This window comes from Hydra viridissima, unplaced genomic scaffold (assembly GCF_058129835.1).
Source record: "Hydra viridissima isolate aposymbiotic clone 2 unplaced genomic scaffold, HvirCarnegie_v1 scaffold_7, whole genome shotgun sequence".
Taxonomy (NCBI): Eukaryota; Metazoa; Cnidaria; class Hydrozoa; order Anthoathecata; family Hydridae; genus Hydra; species Hydra viridissima.
In genome coordinates this window covers 14,402,076-14,419,052 of record NW_028324306.1, presented here as the reverse complement: position 1 = coordinate 14,419,052, position 16,977 = coordinate 14,402,076, and the positions used below count along the sequence as shown (strand labels likewise).

The 16,977-nt window shown below is 31.5% G+C and overlaps 2 protein-coding genes and 2 long non-coding RNA genes across 4 annotated transcripts; 2 read left to right on the top strand and 2 right to left on the bottom strand.

Annotated features, from left to right (window-relative positions):
- Positions 1–230: 230 nt before the first annotated feature.
- Positions 231–3,585, top strand: LOC149886277 (uncharacterized). Its single transcript, XR_016454551.1, has 3 exons — positions 231–643; positions 1,468–1,551; positions 2,347–3,585. It is a non-coding gene; the product is annotated as an uncharacterized LOC149886277 (long non-coding RNA).
- A 199-nt stretch (positions 3,586–3,784) lies between these two features.
- LOC149886276 (uncharacterized) lies at positions 3,785–4,368 on the bottom strand. The gene is made up of 3 exons (XR_016453844.1): positions 4,178–4,368; positions 4,022–4,080; positions 3,785–3,937 (listed from the first exon to the last, which is right to left on the bottom strand). It is a non-coding gene; the product is annotated as an uncharacterized LOC149886276 (long non-coding RNA).
- A 2,551-nt stretch (positions 4,369–6,919) lies between these two features.
- LOC145185035 (uncharacterized) lies at positions 6,920–8,924 on the bottom strand. Its single transcript, XM_090093265.1, has 5 exons — positions 8,801–8,924; positions 8,328–8,439; positions 7,812–8,158; positions 7,619–7,729; positions 6,920–7,478 (listed from the first exon to the last, which is right to left on the bottom strand). The coding sequence occupies exons 2-5, from the start codon at positions 8,416–8,418 to the stop codon at positions 7,362–7,364; spliced, it is 666 nt and encodes a 221-aa protein (XP_089949391.1). The 5' UTR covers positions 8,419–8,439; positions 8,801–8,924; the 3' UTR covers positions 6,920–7,361.
- Positions 8,925–12,690: 3,766 nt separating this feature from the next.
- Positions 12,691–14,861, top strand: LOC149886275 (uncharacterized). Its single transcript, XM_090094423.1, has 2 exons — positions 12,691–12,857; positions 13,514–14,861. The coding sequence occupies exon 2, from the start codon at positions 13,514–13,516 to the stop codon at positions 14,351–14,353; it is 840 nt and encodes a 279-aa protein (XP_089950549.1). The 5' UTR covers positions 12,691–12,857; the 3' UTR covers positions 14,354–14,861.
- The last annotated feature ends 2,116 nt before the right edge of the window (positions 14,862–16,977 follow it).

Sequence of the window (16,977 nt, the reverse complement as noted above, 5' to 3'; positions counted from 1 at the left end):
GGGATGTTTTGGCAATGGGTTAACTGGAGATTTAGTTAAAATCACATCTACCATGGATAAACACATGTACCATAATATTTTGGTTAAGCACGCGATTCCATCTGGTATTCGTATAATTGGGAAAGGATTCATCATGCAGCAGGACAACGATCCAAAACATGCATCTGGATTATACAAAAATTATTTGAAACTAAAAGAAAGGGGAAAAGTTTGCAAAATTATGACTTGGCCTCCTCAATCACCAGATCTATCACCCATCGAAAAGTTGTGAGATGAACTGGATCGGAAGATCAGAGAAGCAGGTGAAACATCTTTTATTAATCAGCAAATGCTATGGGAACGTTTGCAAAAAGCTTGGAATGAGATAACAGCGGAAACCATGAATAAATTATTAGCCCGAATGCCAAGATTATGTGCTGCTGTTATACGCTCCAAGGGGTCTCATATTGATGAAAATAAAATTTAACATTTACAACTTTGTATATTAACATTTTCTTGATTTTATATATTTAAAATCATCCTAAAATGTATTGTATTTACTGTCTAATTCATTGTTTAATAAACAATTAAAAATAAACGCAATTTTCTTGCAAACTTTTGTTACTTTATTGAAATATTACAAATGAGCGGAGACTTTTGCACGGTAGTGTAATTTAACTTTATATATTTTCATATTTAAGAATAAAAATATTTCTTAGATATTCACTTGTATTTGTTTTTAAGTTTTGCTATTAATTCAAACACTTGATTGACGTCAATTGCAGTCTTATTGCCAGTTTGGAAAAAATGTTTACAGTTGTACTCAGTACTGTTGTATGCTGAGAAAATACGTGGGTTATAGAGTAAATTAAGTCTAGATTGTCTTCTTACTCATCTTAATTAACTTTAAATTATCTAAAAAAAATATTATTTAAAATGGTAAATGATTTTCTATCCATATTTATGAGATTTTCACTGTAAAAAATGATAAAAATGATTGAAATTACAAAAGAAAATGATTGAAAAAGTAAAATATTTGGTTTTCCTAATTTTTTCAGGTTCATTCAGAATTTTTACATAAAAGATTTTATTAAGAGTGCATTTTTATTTGTTTGTATTTCTCATTCTGAGTTTACTGATAACTTTTTTTTTTTTTTCCATTGTTTTAGGGTGGCCCATGGGCGTTGAAATTTCTGAAAAATCGATAAAAATCATCAAAATTAAAAAGTTAAGGGCCCGTGGGCCACCCTTGAACATTAACGAAAAAAAAAAAAAAATTTTTTTAATAAATAAAACCAATATCTGGGCACCTTATAACCTTCCACTCTAGTTGAAATTTTACAATAACCTATTTTTGAATCACCCTACTATAGCTATTTGGTGGGAAAGAATCTTAGAGGATAATGTAAACCAATAAAGAAAATTTCGGTTGTAAATCTGAATTGTTGTTATTTGTTATTTGTTTTTCTATCAAACGGTTTTTTTTAGCTTGTTTCTGCATCTCTATTTCCTACTGTCCCACTTTCTGCAGTTTTCTCTCCGCTTTCTTTTGCAGGTGTGGATTTTGAGAAGGTAATGTTTTTCTAAGGTGGCATAATTGCTCAATACCAAGTTTATTGAAAAACACGTTTCTGTTTCTGTTTTTTTAAATACTCTTTTTTTTTTAAAGTTAAAAGACAGTTTGTAAATTTTATTTGTAAATCATTAAATTTATAGACTCTAAAACGGCGATAATCTGAAATGGTTTCACACTATCTAGATTTTTAATGGTTAACACATCAATAAGTGTAGAGTTTTAAGCTTTATTCCAGTGAAAAGTTGTAATACTTACAAGATTTTCATGCCAGCATTGTTGGTCATCATCATCTCTTTAACTTTTTGATTTTTTCATTAGGATGGTTCAAAATTAAAGCTGAACTTTTTTTTTTCATGTTCTTTAGGTAGCGTATTTTCTACATAAGTTCTCTGCAATATTCTTAAATTTAACTTACTCTTTGATTATCCTACTGGGATTTCAAAAAAATAGAAAAACGTTGTTCTGAAACTAAGAGAAAATCTGTAAAAGTCACGACTTTTTAATGAGTATTCTTAATGAGCCAACAAAAAGAAACATTTCATCTAAATGAAAGTTGTCTTTCATTATCAACATGTAATTTTTCGTCAAAATATCAAGCTGCGTTTACATCTTGATATTAAAATAACGGTATTGTGGCTAGATATTAAAACTAAGGCTTAATAAAAACTCATTACCCGTATTAACTTCATATGCATCTGTCAGTACATGTAGTTAAAATTTGCTACTGCCGAGCTTTAGCGACTAAATCATTTATTTACCTTTAATACAAATATATTATTTTTTTGTATTAGTTTTGGAAAGCGTAGAACAGTAACGTGGTCCGTGGAATCGTGTTTCAAAAAAGTTTTAATGTTTCACGACATTTACAAGTAAACAACATCTGTGGACAAAAGAAAGTGCACAGAAGACTTTATCTCTCTTTCGTTTGCGCAAAAGCCAACAGAGTTACCTATTTTAATACAATGCCCTTTTCTTTTCATGCATGTTTTGAAAAGAATAGATGATCATCTAAAAAAAGTTTATCTTTTAAAGACTTCTGATTAAGTTTATAAAAAAGTTTGTTGAAGCTGGAGTTAAATTTACACCAAATGATGTAACTCGAAACACTCCTATTTCTCTCGAAAAATTAAAAGATAATAGAGTAATAGAAAACTCAATTTTGGCTATCAGTGCTTTAGGTAAAGACCTTTGACATCATTGAAGTTTCTAGTACTCTTGAGAGTGACAATGAAAGCAATGATCTCTTTATTGCATAGAATTGTTTTTCTCTAACTCTCCGTACAAATATAGAAGTATTGCATCAGAATTTTAAAAAAATACCCGGTCGGTAAAAAAAAGAACTGAATGATGTTAGAAGATTTTTCCAACTAGTCGAATCTTCCAGAGATATTTCTAAGGTTTTCCATGTTGAGAATGACTGCGAAAAGTACATTGCTAAACTTCAGGTCAAGCAGCTTAAAGCCGGTTCCATAAAGAAGAAACTTTTTTCTCTTTCTGATTTTTGCACATTTTTAATACTCTCTAAAAGTGCCGAACTGCTACAATACCAAGTTAGAACTACATACCGGGAGAAAGATCTAACAGAGCTGACCGCCATGTTTTTTGGCCACATCAAGAGCGCGACTCTGAATTGGTAACCCCAATTCTGGTTTCAATGTATTTTGATTCACTAAACGCTAAAGAAACTCCTAAATTAGTTGAGTTTTTTTAGAAAAAGTCAACGGCCTGTAACTCAAGTTGAATATATAACTAAGACCACTCGTTGGTTGAAATTCAAGTCGTTCGGGATTTTCAGCGAACATTGTAACAGAGGAGTTTAAAAAGCATAAAAAAACTGAAGCCGGTTTATATATTGTCTCTGCCACAAAACAAAAAACCTTCGATACCTATGGTCACGCTCACGTAACTTTCACGTTAGGCTGAAGCCTTTCAATGGTTGAACATTGTTGTAACTAAAATAAGATCTCAAATAACAAGCAATTTTGAAAACATACTGGAATTTTTAAAAGTGTTTATTTTTTAAAAATACTTTACTTCCATTTTGTCCTTATTTAAGTTTGGACAGGCAGCTGTTGAAATACACTCGGTGTGAAGTTCATAAGGAGCTAATTAGACAACGTCAACTCTATTTTCACAAAAGCTGTGCTAGGTTTTGCATAATAAGCTCGTAGCTCATTATTTAGAAAAAGTTCTAACAAGTTATAGCATAGAGAAAAAAACGCCTAACATTTAAGAAATAGAAAATCGCAAATCCAAGGTAACTAATTATTGATCAAAAATGCTTTTGAACGACTACAAGTCAGAGAAAGATCGGTCATTAAATTTATTTTTAATCACGCACAATTTGTGCACGGCGTCAGAGACCTGGTGAAGCAATTCTGCCTAAAAATTTAAAACACGTTTTGTTAGTTTATGAAAAAGTCTGGATACAGAGAAGAGATTGCATTTTCACAATAGTGCAGTTACCTCCGTGAAGCCAAGACAATCTTTGTTGTACACATCCACCCATCCCTTTTTCAACGCGTCTATTATATATATAAAAAAAACGTCTTTAAAGATTAGTTAAAAAAATAGAAACTACAAATTATTGAAAGAATCAAATAACACGGAAGTGAGGATTACCTCGATCTTCTGCTCCTAGATTTAGGTGTAAATTCGTCACCAGTTCATGAAATCCCTCGTGCTTTAAAAATTAAAAGAAAATTATACTGAAAAAGACTGCAACGTAATTTGTTTCCGTGAACGTAATTATCAGTCCCCTGGTATCAGTTATTGTTCTCTCTCGTTGATTTATGTTTTATCTATTATTTACTCTTAAATAACCTATAAATGTTAAGTACATTTACCCTAATTAATCTCGGCACATTTACCGACACCACTGCTCGTAATGCGGTTCCAATGCCACTTGCGGATGATAATACATAACCGTAGTCGCAATGCATAGCGAAGTATAAACGCGAGTCAAACAAAAGCGTCTCGAGTTAGTGGATTGCAGGCTGAGAGCTACAAACAACAGCTTTTTAGACATCATCAACAAACAATATTCCTGGCCTTAAAGCAAGAACCTAAAAATGCGCTTTTACTAAGGTTCCTACTTTCTTTAAGACTGAAGAAAATTCAAGTCTTCACTGCAAAACATTATGCGCAAATGGTCTTCGAAGTTTATCCACCCCATAAAACTAAATTGAGGGTTGTAGAAAAACCCCCTGCTGCGTAACGTTGGATCAGTAGATAGAAAGCAGTTTATAGCAATCTTTGATGTTATTTGGATTTTGCTTGGCAATGAAGCTTCTACCTCTGTTGTCATATTAGACAAGCTGATATACAATCCCGCTTTTCCTAATAGATGTGAAACAAAACAGGTGTAAATTATTGATGCAAAACTTAGTTTTGAAAGTTCAGATCAATTCAGACCTTATTGTTTTTTCAAAACTTAGAACTGCGCGTGAATCCTCGGTGTTGTTCGTTGATTTACTGGTTCGAATAGCAATGAAAAAAGTTCATACCAATCTTGATTCCCGGCTTTAACTCCGCAATTATTTCAAACAACCGAGCAATTTTTAAATCGACCTTATTACGTCAATCAACTCCGCAATTATTTCAATAGATTCCGAAGCCTAAGGGTGCACTTTAGGCTATATAACTGACATTATAGAAGTATACTGTCAGCTATGCAGCCTAGGTCTGTATAGCTGACAGTATATTTCAATACTGTCAAATAACGAGCCGTTAAAATTCTAAAAACACAAAAAAATTAAGCCATTAAATTAAAAAAACAGCTGAAAAAAACCTGTTTTCAATTTTAGTTGTAAGGAGAAAACATCTTGGTGAATGTAAAGTTACAGACATCAAATCGTAATATTAAGTACTTTCAAAACATAATCACGCTGTCATATCTTTTGCTTCTAAAAATTATGGGCATTCCTATGTAAGTTACACAACAAACGCACTTAAACTTTATAAATGAGGTGGTGAGAGTCAAAGCGGTATAACTCGATTTAAACCTTAATTTTATAACCTGTAAAAATGCTAACAGTTCAAATAGTTCCAATAAATAAAACAATCTTTTATTAACATCATTCAATATTTTCAAAATCTCTAACATTAAACCTGATTTTTTTGCACTTAATGGGATAAAAAGTTCTGCCCTGAAAAGTTGTAGTGAAGTGAGTTATGCCACTTTGACTCTCACCACCTCATATACAACAACAATCGAAAAGTTTGCTTGTTATCATCTAGCTCTGGAAAGTTTTCAGTAGCATCATAAACGTAATTGCTTCTTCTCACAACCTCTTCCACTGTTTTTGAGGCTGTTTTTGTGTGTTTTTGTGAAGGTCTCCATCGATTTTCTCGCATTTTATAGACAACTCCGAGTTTTCTATGAAAGTACTTATAAGTCATCCAACCCATAACAAAGCTGGAAGCCAAACCTGCGCTTGTCCAAAAAGCTAACGATTAACTCATGCTTTTTTAAAAAGTGTATCAAACAATTTATATATTTTTTCAATATTTCAGAATACTTAGAGCCTTTTTTTCCGGGACCGCCCAGCCGTCTGTCTTAGAAAAGTCTAAATTTTAGTTTCTTTATATTTGTAAACCAAACTAAAATGTTAATTTTTCAGCTGATCTTAAGTAGTTCTGCGTCTTTTTTTAAACTTAAATATTACAATTAAACTTTAAAAAACTGCAACCTTTATATAATGTAAAGTTTTTGATTTAAAAAATAATATATGGCTTTTATCATTTAGATAGTAGTACTTGATGGATCTACGGTACTTCCTTTTTAATTTAAGATACGAATAACTTTTTAATTTAAGATACGAATAACTCCCGATATCTAGATACTTTTCAAGTCTTATCTTTTAGCGTAAAGACATACGTTTCTTGAATAATTCTCAAACTGGTTATGTAAAAACTTGGATTAAAACCACTTAATGGTGATTTAGATGATTAATTACTCTGATAAATGAATAAAATCAGTAAAGTTATTTGAACTTATCGGAGTATAAAAAGACATTAGGAGGATGATTGATCGCGGACTCAAGGATGAAAAGTCTTTACTTTCATAGACTTTAGATGAATATGGCAAGTCACATCGATACGTATATGTCATATAAATCCGTTATCAAATCGAAATGGTCAATGAAACAAAAAAGATTACAACCTCAAAGACTTTCTTTTAAAATTGTTTTGTAAGACTATCTTTTTCTAAAATTAACTACACTTGTTCATACAAACTTCACTTGTTCATACAAACTTCACTTGTTCATACAAACTTAATGAAAAATTTGATAAACCAAACAAAAAAACAACATCTTTGTTAGCCCGGTTTTTATTCTAAAGTGATAGATAAAACACACAAAATTGATTTCATTTTTTTAATTTAAATGTGTTGTACATTAGTCAGATCCGTAAATAAGTGCACTACCTAAATCTTATATTTAGCATTATATTTTGGTTAAATTTTTAAACCCATTAGTATTTCAATTTCATGTTAGTCATCACGATAGTGTGATGCTATCCAAATGGAGTGCTAGAAGGTTCCAGAGAAAAGATTTTTTTAAAATGTTTTTAATCCAGATTGGTTTTTTAAAGTATAACCAACTGGTGTATGTGAATAACTGTATGTATGTAACATTTTTTAGGTTCTTTTATACAAAAAAGTGTGTACTTTGTTATTTTACTTTAGTTCTTTTTGGGTACTTTCCTGATCTTACATTATACTTTATTTCTCTTACCATTTTCTACGTAAAATAAAAAAAAAAAATGTTTTTACTAAAAGTCTAAATTTTAAAATTTTGTAATTTTATAAGGCAGGGGAACACTTTTCATTCGCACAGCCAAACCAATAATAGTTACACTCGTAAATTTTGTTTTCATCGTTTCCAGCTGTTTGCATACACTTGGTCTGATCATCGTTACACTGTAAATACACATGTAAAGACACATTTAACAAGCAAATTTTTATACAAACGTACATACATACATGCATGCGTACATACATACATGCAAAACCAAAATGAGTACTAGTATTCATGCAGGTTTACATACTTGTAAACTTACCTTAGATAAGTCACATTTATCCCTCAAACATTCTCTTAGGACGATATATTGTTGGTTACGTTCGGCTACGGTCTGAGCAGTATTAAATTGATAATTGAAGGCGCTGTAACACTACAAAAAGTATAAAACACTTTGAACTTCTGTTGAAAATTTAGTAAGCACAATTCTAAAAATTAAAAAATTGTGCTTTTACCCCGTTTCCAGAACTGTGTTCAGGAGTAAGGACGGGATTAAATTGGATGAGATTGACGCTCGCTACATTTGCATCTGGATTTGGTGTTGTAGCAACCTCTCCAGGTTGCTCAACTTCTGGTGTGGGTGATCCTGCTGTTGGACCAAGTGGTGCTGGTGTATTTGCTGGACCAGGTTCAAAATCACTGCCTCCGATTGGTGGGGGTGTTGCTTGATCATCTTGTGGGGCTCGTGCACTACCTTCTCCGGAAAATTCTTCTAAAGGTGGCTGTCCGCTACCTTCTTTTGCATTTCCTTTAACTACAGCTATTGTTTTTTGATTGCTCTTTGGTACTGGATAAGCTTTAGCTGGAATAGAAAAATTATTTGTTAGGAACATCTTTATAGAGGGCAATAACGTGGGCCTTATGTTGGGTGTTACCATTTTGTTTTTGATGTTTACTCAATATCTTAACTTAAAATAAAAGACTAAAAATTTTTTTTATCAAATTACGATTATATGTACGAGCATATGTACCAAATTTTTTATGACGTTTTTTGTCCTTCTCTCCATTTTTTGCATATGCGACAGTCAGTATGAGAATAACAATCACCACTTGAATCTTCATTGTTCACTATTTGTTCTTAGACTGAAAAGTAAACACAATATGCAAATTTTTGTGATCATATTATTATTGTTATGTGTGTGTGTAGCTGTGTGTATGTTTGCATGTCTGTGCGTTTGTATGTGTGTGTGTTTATGTTTGTGTATGTGTGTGTGTGTGTGTGTGTGTGTGTATGTGTGTGTGTGTGTATTATTATTATTATTATTATTATAGATATAAAACTCTATGCATACATTAATTTTTAATAATTATAAATATAAAACTTTATGTATACATTAATTTTTAATGATTATAAATATAAAACTTTATACATACATTAATTTTTAATTAATCAAAATGTTTTTAATGATGCAACTATTAAGTTATTTAAAAAAAACATTTTTACCTGTAATTGAATTAACTTTTAAAAATTGTTCACCTTCCGAAAATTTAAAACTAAATACTTAATTTGAACTTTCAAAACCATCTTTGATGCGTTTCATTATGCATGATTACACATTACAGCATCTTGTTGACCTGCAAATGACAGCAACAATACTAGTACATTTTTTCAGTACATTTTTTCAGTATAATTTGGTAACTCAACAAAAATTGCTTGTCTTGAGCTTAGAGAGTTGCAAATCAGATCAGAGACTTAAAATCACCTTTTTGTTAATTTACCGTAGAAACCATTAAAAAGTAACTCACTTGCAATACCATTTTCGCCAAAAAAATATTAAACCACAAAAATATTGTATTCAACACACAAACCAACATAAAATCAGATAAAATATTGTAACAGATAAAGCACTTGTACTCCACTAGAAAAAAAACAGAGATGATTGTAATCATCTAATTTTTATCAATAAAAATCCTCAAATAAAATATTTTCACCCGTTTGATTTTAAATAAAAAAGGAAAAAATTATTTCTTAACTCTTACAAATATTTAACTTTAGTTTCAAATATTTGAATGGATTAAATGAATTTCGATTAAACTGATGAATTTTCGTATGACGAATATTAAAATCTAAAGTTTTGTACCGTCGAATCACCTAAAGTGATAAAACCTAAGTCCCACATACATTGTGTAGAAAAACAATCCTCTTGGTTAAATTTCGCTGTATATCGTATAAGGAAACTTGCAGTAATATATCCTATTGTTAATAATGATAAATAAGAAATTGTTTTCACGTATCTTCCCTCCCTTTTGAGTTTATCATTTATGGTTTTTACTTGTTAATTTCAAGGAAATTTGCCAGTTTCGTTTTGCACGTTTATGAACGAATTTTATATTTATTGTGCTTTTGCTAAGTTTTCTAACCTGTTTTTTTTCATAGAACAGAAAAATTTTCCGTGATTAAAGAGTTTGGCTACCTCTCATTAATTTGGCTACTTTAGGGGGTCTTTTTAACTAGAGGAGCAATTTTCATTATAGAAAAAAATATTTGAAATATAAATTGATAGCTCGCTAGGCTATCTAATAAACTAAATTAGCCATACTCGCTAGTATGGCTGATTTAGTTTATTGTAACGCGCGCGTGCTGTGCTCCGCCTTTTACCCATATCTTAAATAATATCTTGTGCAAAATATATAGAGGGAACATTTTAGCATAAGCTTTCCCCTCGAACATAATTAATATGCATCCCTTGCTACAATTTATCATTGTTTTAGAATATTAAATATCTAAATTGAATTTCAATTCTTTCAGAACTTTCCGGACAAAAAAAAAGCTTTACTGGCTTAATAATTTAAGTAATGAAAATTGGACTTTTAAAAATGCAGCGTTTCATAAGACACAAAGAGTAAAACCAAATTTTTTAGAATGGAAAAAAGTTAAAATTGAAAATTGATTTTCTGATTAAAAAATTTTCTAAAAGTAAAAACAGCTATTGGAAAAAAATGGGATTGATATGCGGGAGTGGGTGGGTGGGTGAACAGAGTCTTGAAGATTTCATCAAGAAATAGATTTTCTTTTTTGTTTGAATTGCAAATATAGCAATTATGTATTAAGTATTTTACAATATAAATTATATTCATAAAGTAAAAATATAAAACTTCCATAAAACTCAATGCTTTTTCAAAATGTAAGGTAATTTGTATTAAAAAAATATATAAACTAAAATTTATATCTTAAAAAGGTATTACTAATATTTTATATATATATATATATATATATATATATATATATATATATATATATATATATATATATATATATATATATATATATATATATATATATTTAAAAAAAAAATTAAATCCAACTGTCCACAGGTTTTGTAAATTTTTAAAAAAGCATTTTTAAATTTGCAAAAACCGTTGTTTGGTATGTAATGTGAGGGCGACGTAATTATTTATTTATTACTTAATATGATTTAATGTTTGTTAGTTAGCATGATGATGAATGTGAGGGATTAAGGATTTATGGTTTAAGCTCTAGGTTTATGTGGTAGGGTATATGAAAAGTTGGGATAAAGGTTGAGTGTCTGGGGATTACTTGGTTAAGAAAGGGCGAGGTTTGGGGATAGTTTGGTTAGAAATGGGCAAGGTTCAATCGTTAAGGGTTAAGGTTTTGTTTGCCGCCCTCAGTATATTCTATTATACAATATAACTCAATAAGAGTTTTATTAGTGTGTAATGGTTAGTACTCTTTTATTCATTACGGTTATACAATACAAATAATATTCTTTTACTCTACTCGTAGTGTTCAATACTGTTTTTGATCAATTACTCCTCTTTTTGTTTTTTCTTTTTCTATACGAATATCTCTTCTTTATTTGAAACTTCTAGTTATTCTTCTTTTATCGATATTTCTTCTGATTTCTATTTGATTCTTTACTTCTTATTATTATCAAAAATTTATTCTTCTTTTTCTCTTTTTATTCACTTATAAAACTGCTTGTTCATCAAAGTATTTTTCAACCATAAAAATTCTCTCTTTTTAAAATTCATCTTAAAAACTTGTTTAAAAACTCTCCTTTACTTCTCTTTAAAACTCCGTCTTCCCTTTTTTCGTTCTCCTAATCTTCTCTTATCCGTCAGACTTTTTTTTTGTGTGTGTTTTTATAGTTTTTGCTTGTTTTGTGTTTGCGATACCTTTCCATTTATTTATATGGCAGCTTGATGAGTCTTCGTGTTTACGTCTTTTCCCTGCTGTTTTAACTTTTCTTCTTTCCGTTTTATCGTTTACGAGTCTTTCGCTTTATCGTTTACGAGTCTTCGCGTTTACGCCTTTTCCCAGTTGTTTTTTTAACTTTTCTTCTTTCACCTTTATCGTTAAATTAAATGGCAGGTTAAATAAGTCTCCGTGTGTACGTCTTTTCTCAGTTACTGTTTTTAACTTAATTCGTTTCGCTCTATCATTTTTTATAAGAGTAGACGAGTCATCTTGTGTACGTCTTTTCCGATCGTTGTTTTTAATTTAATTCTATCTCCTCACAACCAGAGTCCTCGAGTGAAAGATTTTGTAGGAACGTTTTTCCAATTGCAATGTATACATGGTTCTGAAGAAACACAATGCTTGTTACGCCCATCTATAATACGCGTATCGTAATTTGCGTATCTATGTGGGCAGGGTTAGGTATGGTCTACATATTTTAACTTGTTCTGTTGACGCCTAAGCTAGTTATAACTAAATTTTCAGCTGTGGAGTTCGCTTTCGCGAATATTTTGTAGTTCATTTGTAAACAAAATATTTTCTAGCCAAATATGGAAATTAAAGTACTGCCTAAGAAGTACTGTGCATGTAAATCAAAAACTATAAATATTAAATTGAATGATTTTTGAAGTTTATTAGTCCAGTATTAATGCTATTTTCAGTTTTCATTGCGGTGTATTAATACTATTAATTTACTATTAATAGGAATCTTACTTTCTAGACATTTTGATTCAACAACTCATTACAGATTTTAGTTTTTTAAAAGTTTTAAATAAATTAAAAACAAACGGAACTAAGAAAAAAAGCATAAAAAAAAAAAAAAGGTGAGAAACCAAAGAGAATTAAAGAAAATTAGAAGGGAAAAAAATGCTTAAATTTTTAAGAAGCAAAAAAATTAGGCACCGCCGATTCGGTTCGTAAAATCCGCAAAAAGCCTATCCGACTTATTTTGCGGATTAAAATAGTCAGTTCGTAAAAATTTTTCGGATTAATAATCCGAAAACTAATTTACGAACCACTAGCGAATTTTTTTTTTGCGGATTCACTTCGCTGTTCGGATTATCAATCCGAAAAATTTTTACAAATTAATTTAACTTTAATTCGTTTAGCGAATTATACGAATCGCGTTCCGTTCGCGTCACCATTAAATGGTGTGGTCCAAAAAAATTACGTTTTTATTATGTGCGCGTCCTATAAATAGTGGATTTCTTTTTTATTTTCAATCAGTTCTATTTGGAAATCTTAACATACAACAATTCGTTCAACAGATCAAGTCTACTATTCTTCACCTACATTTATTACGGTAAGCCATTATTATATTAATTTGATTTAAAAGTTAAGAATATTTCAAACTAAATTTTTGCGGTTTTTTTTTTTTTTTTTTTGTGGATCGAATTCCTTTGCGAATTATTTCGCTTTGCGGATTGCTTCAATTAGTGGATTGGTCCGATAAAATTTATATTGTAATATTTCTTCTACTTAAATATTAACAGAAATAAAAATAGAAATAGAGATAAAAACTAGTTTGAAAAATTGTTACGCTCATTTCAATAATTAAGGCAAATAATTAGTTCTTTTATTGAAAACTTTATGCATGCCTCTAAAATATCATTTATTGTTAAGACGAATATTAAGGAAAATTTTCAAATAACTTAATAAATAATTAGTTCTTTTTCGGAAACTGTTTGTATGCATCAAAAACTATCACGTTTTATTAAGGCAAATATTAAGGAAATATTGAGCCAAATATTTCAATAAAAAGTCAGTAAATCGAAAATGTGATTTGATCCGTGTTTTCGAATTTTTAATCCGAAAAGTAATCCTTATTAACAATCTGATCCGTTTTTGTGGATTTTAAATTCAATAAATAATCCGAAATATTCGTCCGATCCGATATGGCAAACTCAATCCGATTCGTTTCTTTTTTTTTTTTTCATTTCACTTTTTTTTTCTTTTCAGATGCCTAAGCTGTCTAATATTTGGGAATTCTTCAACAATGTGGAGGAAAACAAGGCAAAATGCAAGGCCTGTGGCAAAATATACTTAATCAATAAAAGCACCACAAGTCCTTTAAGGAACCATTTGAAAAGAGTCCACTTGAATTTATATAAACAATTAGAAAGGAAAGACAAGCAAAAATCAACAATACCAGACATTTTTGATGAGCTTGCCTCTGAAGACTCAGATTTTGAACAAACACAAGAAAGAGGAAAAAAGAGGAGATGTCCACAGACACAAAAAGATACACCAGTATCGCCACAGCCTGGACCAAGTGGAACTTGTGGCACTTCCAACACACAGACACTGCAAGGCAGAAAACAGGCTACCAAACCTGAATGGGAAGTTACTGACATCAATCAAATAAGAACTGTTGTTGACATTACTAAATGGGTGATTGAGGACACTCAACCATTTTCTATTGTAGAAACTGACGCATTCACCCGGATGATGAGAACTGCAACCAACGGTCAATTCAGAGCCATTACAGCAAAGAATATATCTACAAAATACATTCCTCTCCTTTTTAAATTCATCAAGGAACAAGTAAAAAACATTTTCAATTCAGACAAGTCAAATCTTGATGGAGTGGCCTTTACATCCGACGTGTGGACCACTGATCACACCAATTTGTCTTTCATGAGCCTTACACTCCACTATATAGATTCAAAGTTCCAATTAAAGCGCTTCTTGGTAGAAATGTCCTACTTCCCCGAACAACATACTGCCGACAATATTGCCAAGAAGCTCAATGAATCTATCAACAAACTGGAACTTGATTTTGAGTCAAAACCTGGATAACAGTCGACGGTGCAGCTAATGTCTAAGCAGGTGTTAGGAAATCAATTGGGGTTCAAAGTGCAATTTGGTGTGTCGACCACCGTCTAAATCTAGTTGTCAGTGGTGCTGTCGATGATAAAAGATGTCCAAAATGGTCAATTCTCAACCACAAAATAACAAAATTAGTAGGTCACTTCAACCAGTCCTCTCAAAAAGCTATGACTTTAGTTAATGCTGCCAAAGCCTTAAAAAACTCCAGAACGAAGTTAGTACAGAGATGCCCCACAAGATGGAACTCTGACCTCCATCAAATGGAGTCTGTGGTGGATCTTCTTCCGGCGATGCATTCTTTAAAGAATCCGAACCCTACTGTTTCTGGAGGTTGTAAGTTGACAGATCTTTTACCAACAGATGATGAAGTGGAATCTATTCAATCTGTCATCCGGCTTCTGAGAGGCTTTTCAGAATTCTCTGAGAAATGCAGCAGTGAAAAGAATGTTAGCATCTGTTCCGTTATTAATTGCCTATACAACATCAGAAGAAGATTAGCAAGGGAGATGATCAAGCCAAAAACCGAGGTGTCATCAGAGCTTGCTCACTACTTCAATGAAGATTTAAACAAAAGATTCGAAAAGGGAGTTGATGAATATTGAATTCTCTATAGCTCATTTTTTAGATCCTAACAGCAAGGGCATGTGCTTTGTGGATGAGGGGGAAAAATTTGAAGTAGTCAAAACTGCAGTAAAAAAAGCTATGGAAGAACTGTCAAAAAAAGAAATTTTGGCTAGCCAAAGCACTCCTTCCCCTTCAATGTTGGATGATGAAGATGATGACGACTTTGATTTCACTGAACAACTGAGGAAGAAAGTGTTTGGTGCAGGTTACATTAATCCTGGAGGTGAAACAAGCACCAAGAAAGCCATTTCTACTGAAATTGAGGGGTATTTGAATTCAAAACCAGTTCCAGAAAATACAAATGTACTGGAATTCTGGAAACAAAACCAGTATATTTACCCAATAATGTCAAGGCTGGCCAGAAAAAACCTCTGTATACCTGCTGCATCATCAACATCTGAAAGAGTTTTCTCAACAGCAGGGAATATATACAGCTCTAGAAGAACCAATCTTTCAATCTCAAAGGTTGAGATGTTGGTATATATGAAAGAAAACACTAAGCAACTCAGTAAAATTCAAGACATTGTGTGGCCAGGAAATGAATTTGGAAAATGATTAACTTTCAGTGTGATTTTGACTTTTTTTTATTTCTTAACAAGGAAATCATTTCGTTTCATTGTATATTTGAATATTATAAATAAATAAAAATGAATTTTAATTCGAAAGCTTTTTTTATTCTGAATCCGTATAAATCCGTAAAAATAATATCGGTTCGGATTCCAATTCGAAAAAAAATTTTCGAATTGCAATCCGATCCGAAAGTATCGAATCGGATTGCAATCCGAAAAAATAATCCGAAAAAATTTTAACGAATTATTTTCCGATAAATTATTTTCGGATCAAATCAATCCGTAAGTAGTTTGAACCGTTTAGCATAGATAATTCGGTGCACAATCCGCAAACCGATAAACAGTAACGAATCGGCGGTCTCTAAAAAAAATACAAGTACTGGGTGCGGCAGCGATTCGCAGACTTTTTCTTACTATTAAACTGTCGATATTTTAAAGCAAAAAGTAATAATTTCTGATTAAAAATATGAAAAAAAGGCCGAGGAAAACGTCTTGCCTACCTTACTAATCAACTAGATCTCCGTTTTTATTTCAATGAAAGTCTCTAGACGTGGACGGAAGGCCTAGTACTGAAGAGGTATTCCCTTGATATAGAATTCCACGCTCTTGTAATGGATGATTTGAGAAATCTGAGACTTGAGTGGGCTTTTTTATATGCCTCGCTCTTTACAATCCCCCATTTTCAATAGTCAAGTAGATTCAAATCTGGGCTGGAGGAAAGCCCAGCGTCTTTGAGCCATATTGTCTTTTTAAAATAATTGATTGAACTGATATGAGAGCATTGAGCCTTTGAAAGTTGACTGTCGTGGCTAATAGCACTAACCTTACCAAGAATCACTAGAGTTCTTCTCCCGCTCTTTTCATTGACATGGTAGGATTCTTCTCAACAAACTTGTTCTCAATAAACTCGTTCTTTGAACTTCTAAAAAACTTTTTTGTTCACAGAAGTTGGCATCTGACCGCTATTAGCACTATCACGTTTTGTTTTTTTTATCTCATAAATTTTTAGACATTCCAGATATTCTGATCACTTCTCTCTTTTTGCTTCTTTTTTATCATTTGAATCAAAGCAGTTTGGTTCACCTAGTCAAAACTAGATTGTTAGGCATTAACAGATATAAAAAAGTTCCGGTCATTTTAAGTTATACAACTTTTTTAAAAACTAATCTCATTAAATTAGTGCGAATCGATGCCGCACCCTGTATAAAGTTAGGGGTAAAAAGCAATATGGAAAGCTAACACATCAGAATTGAAAGGCAAACGGACGAATTCGGATAATCATTTTGAAATTGCTCACCTACAAATAAAAAGAACTGATCCATTAACACGTAACATCACAGTAAATTAAACTTCAGCAAAATTTAACAAATATTTTTCACGTAAAACAGGTTTGATACAGCG

Coding starts and splice junctions, on each gene's coding strand:
- LOC145185035 (XM_090093265.1), bottom strand. CDS start 8,418: ATGAAGATTCAAGTGGTGATTGTTATTCTCATACTGACTGTCGCATAT. Junction 7,730..7,811: donor AACACAGTTCTGGAAACGGG/GTAAAAGCACAA, acceptor TACTTTTTGTAG/TGTTACAGCGCCTTCAATTA. Junction 7,479..7,618: donor ATAAATGTGACTTATCTAAG/GTAAGTTTACAA, acceptor GTGTATTTACAG/TGTAACGATGATCAGACCAA.
- LOC149886275 (XM_090094423.1), top strand. CDS start 13,514: ATGCCTAAGCTGTCTAATATTTGGGAATTCTTCAACAATGTGGAGGAA.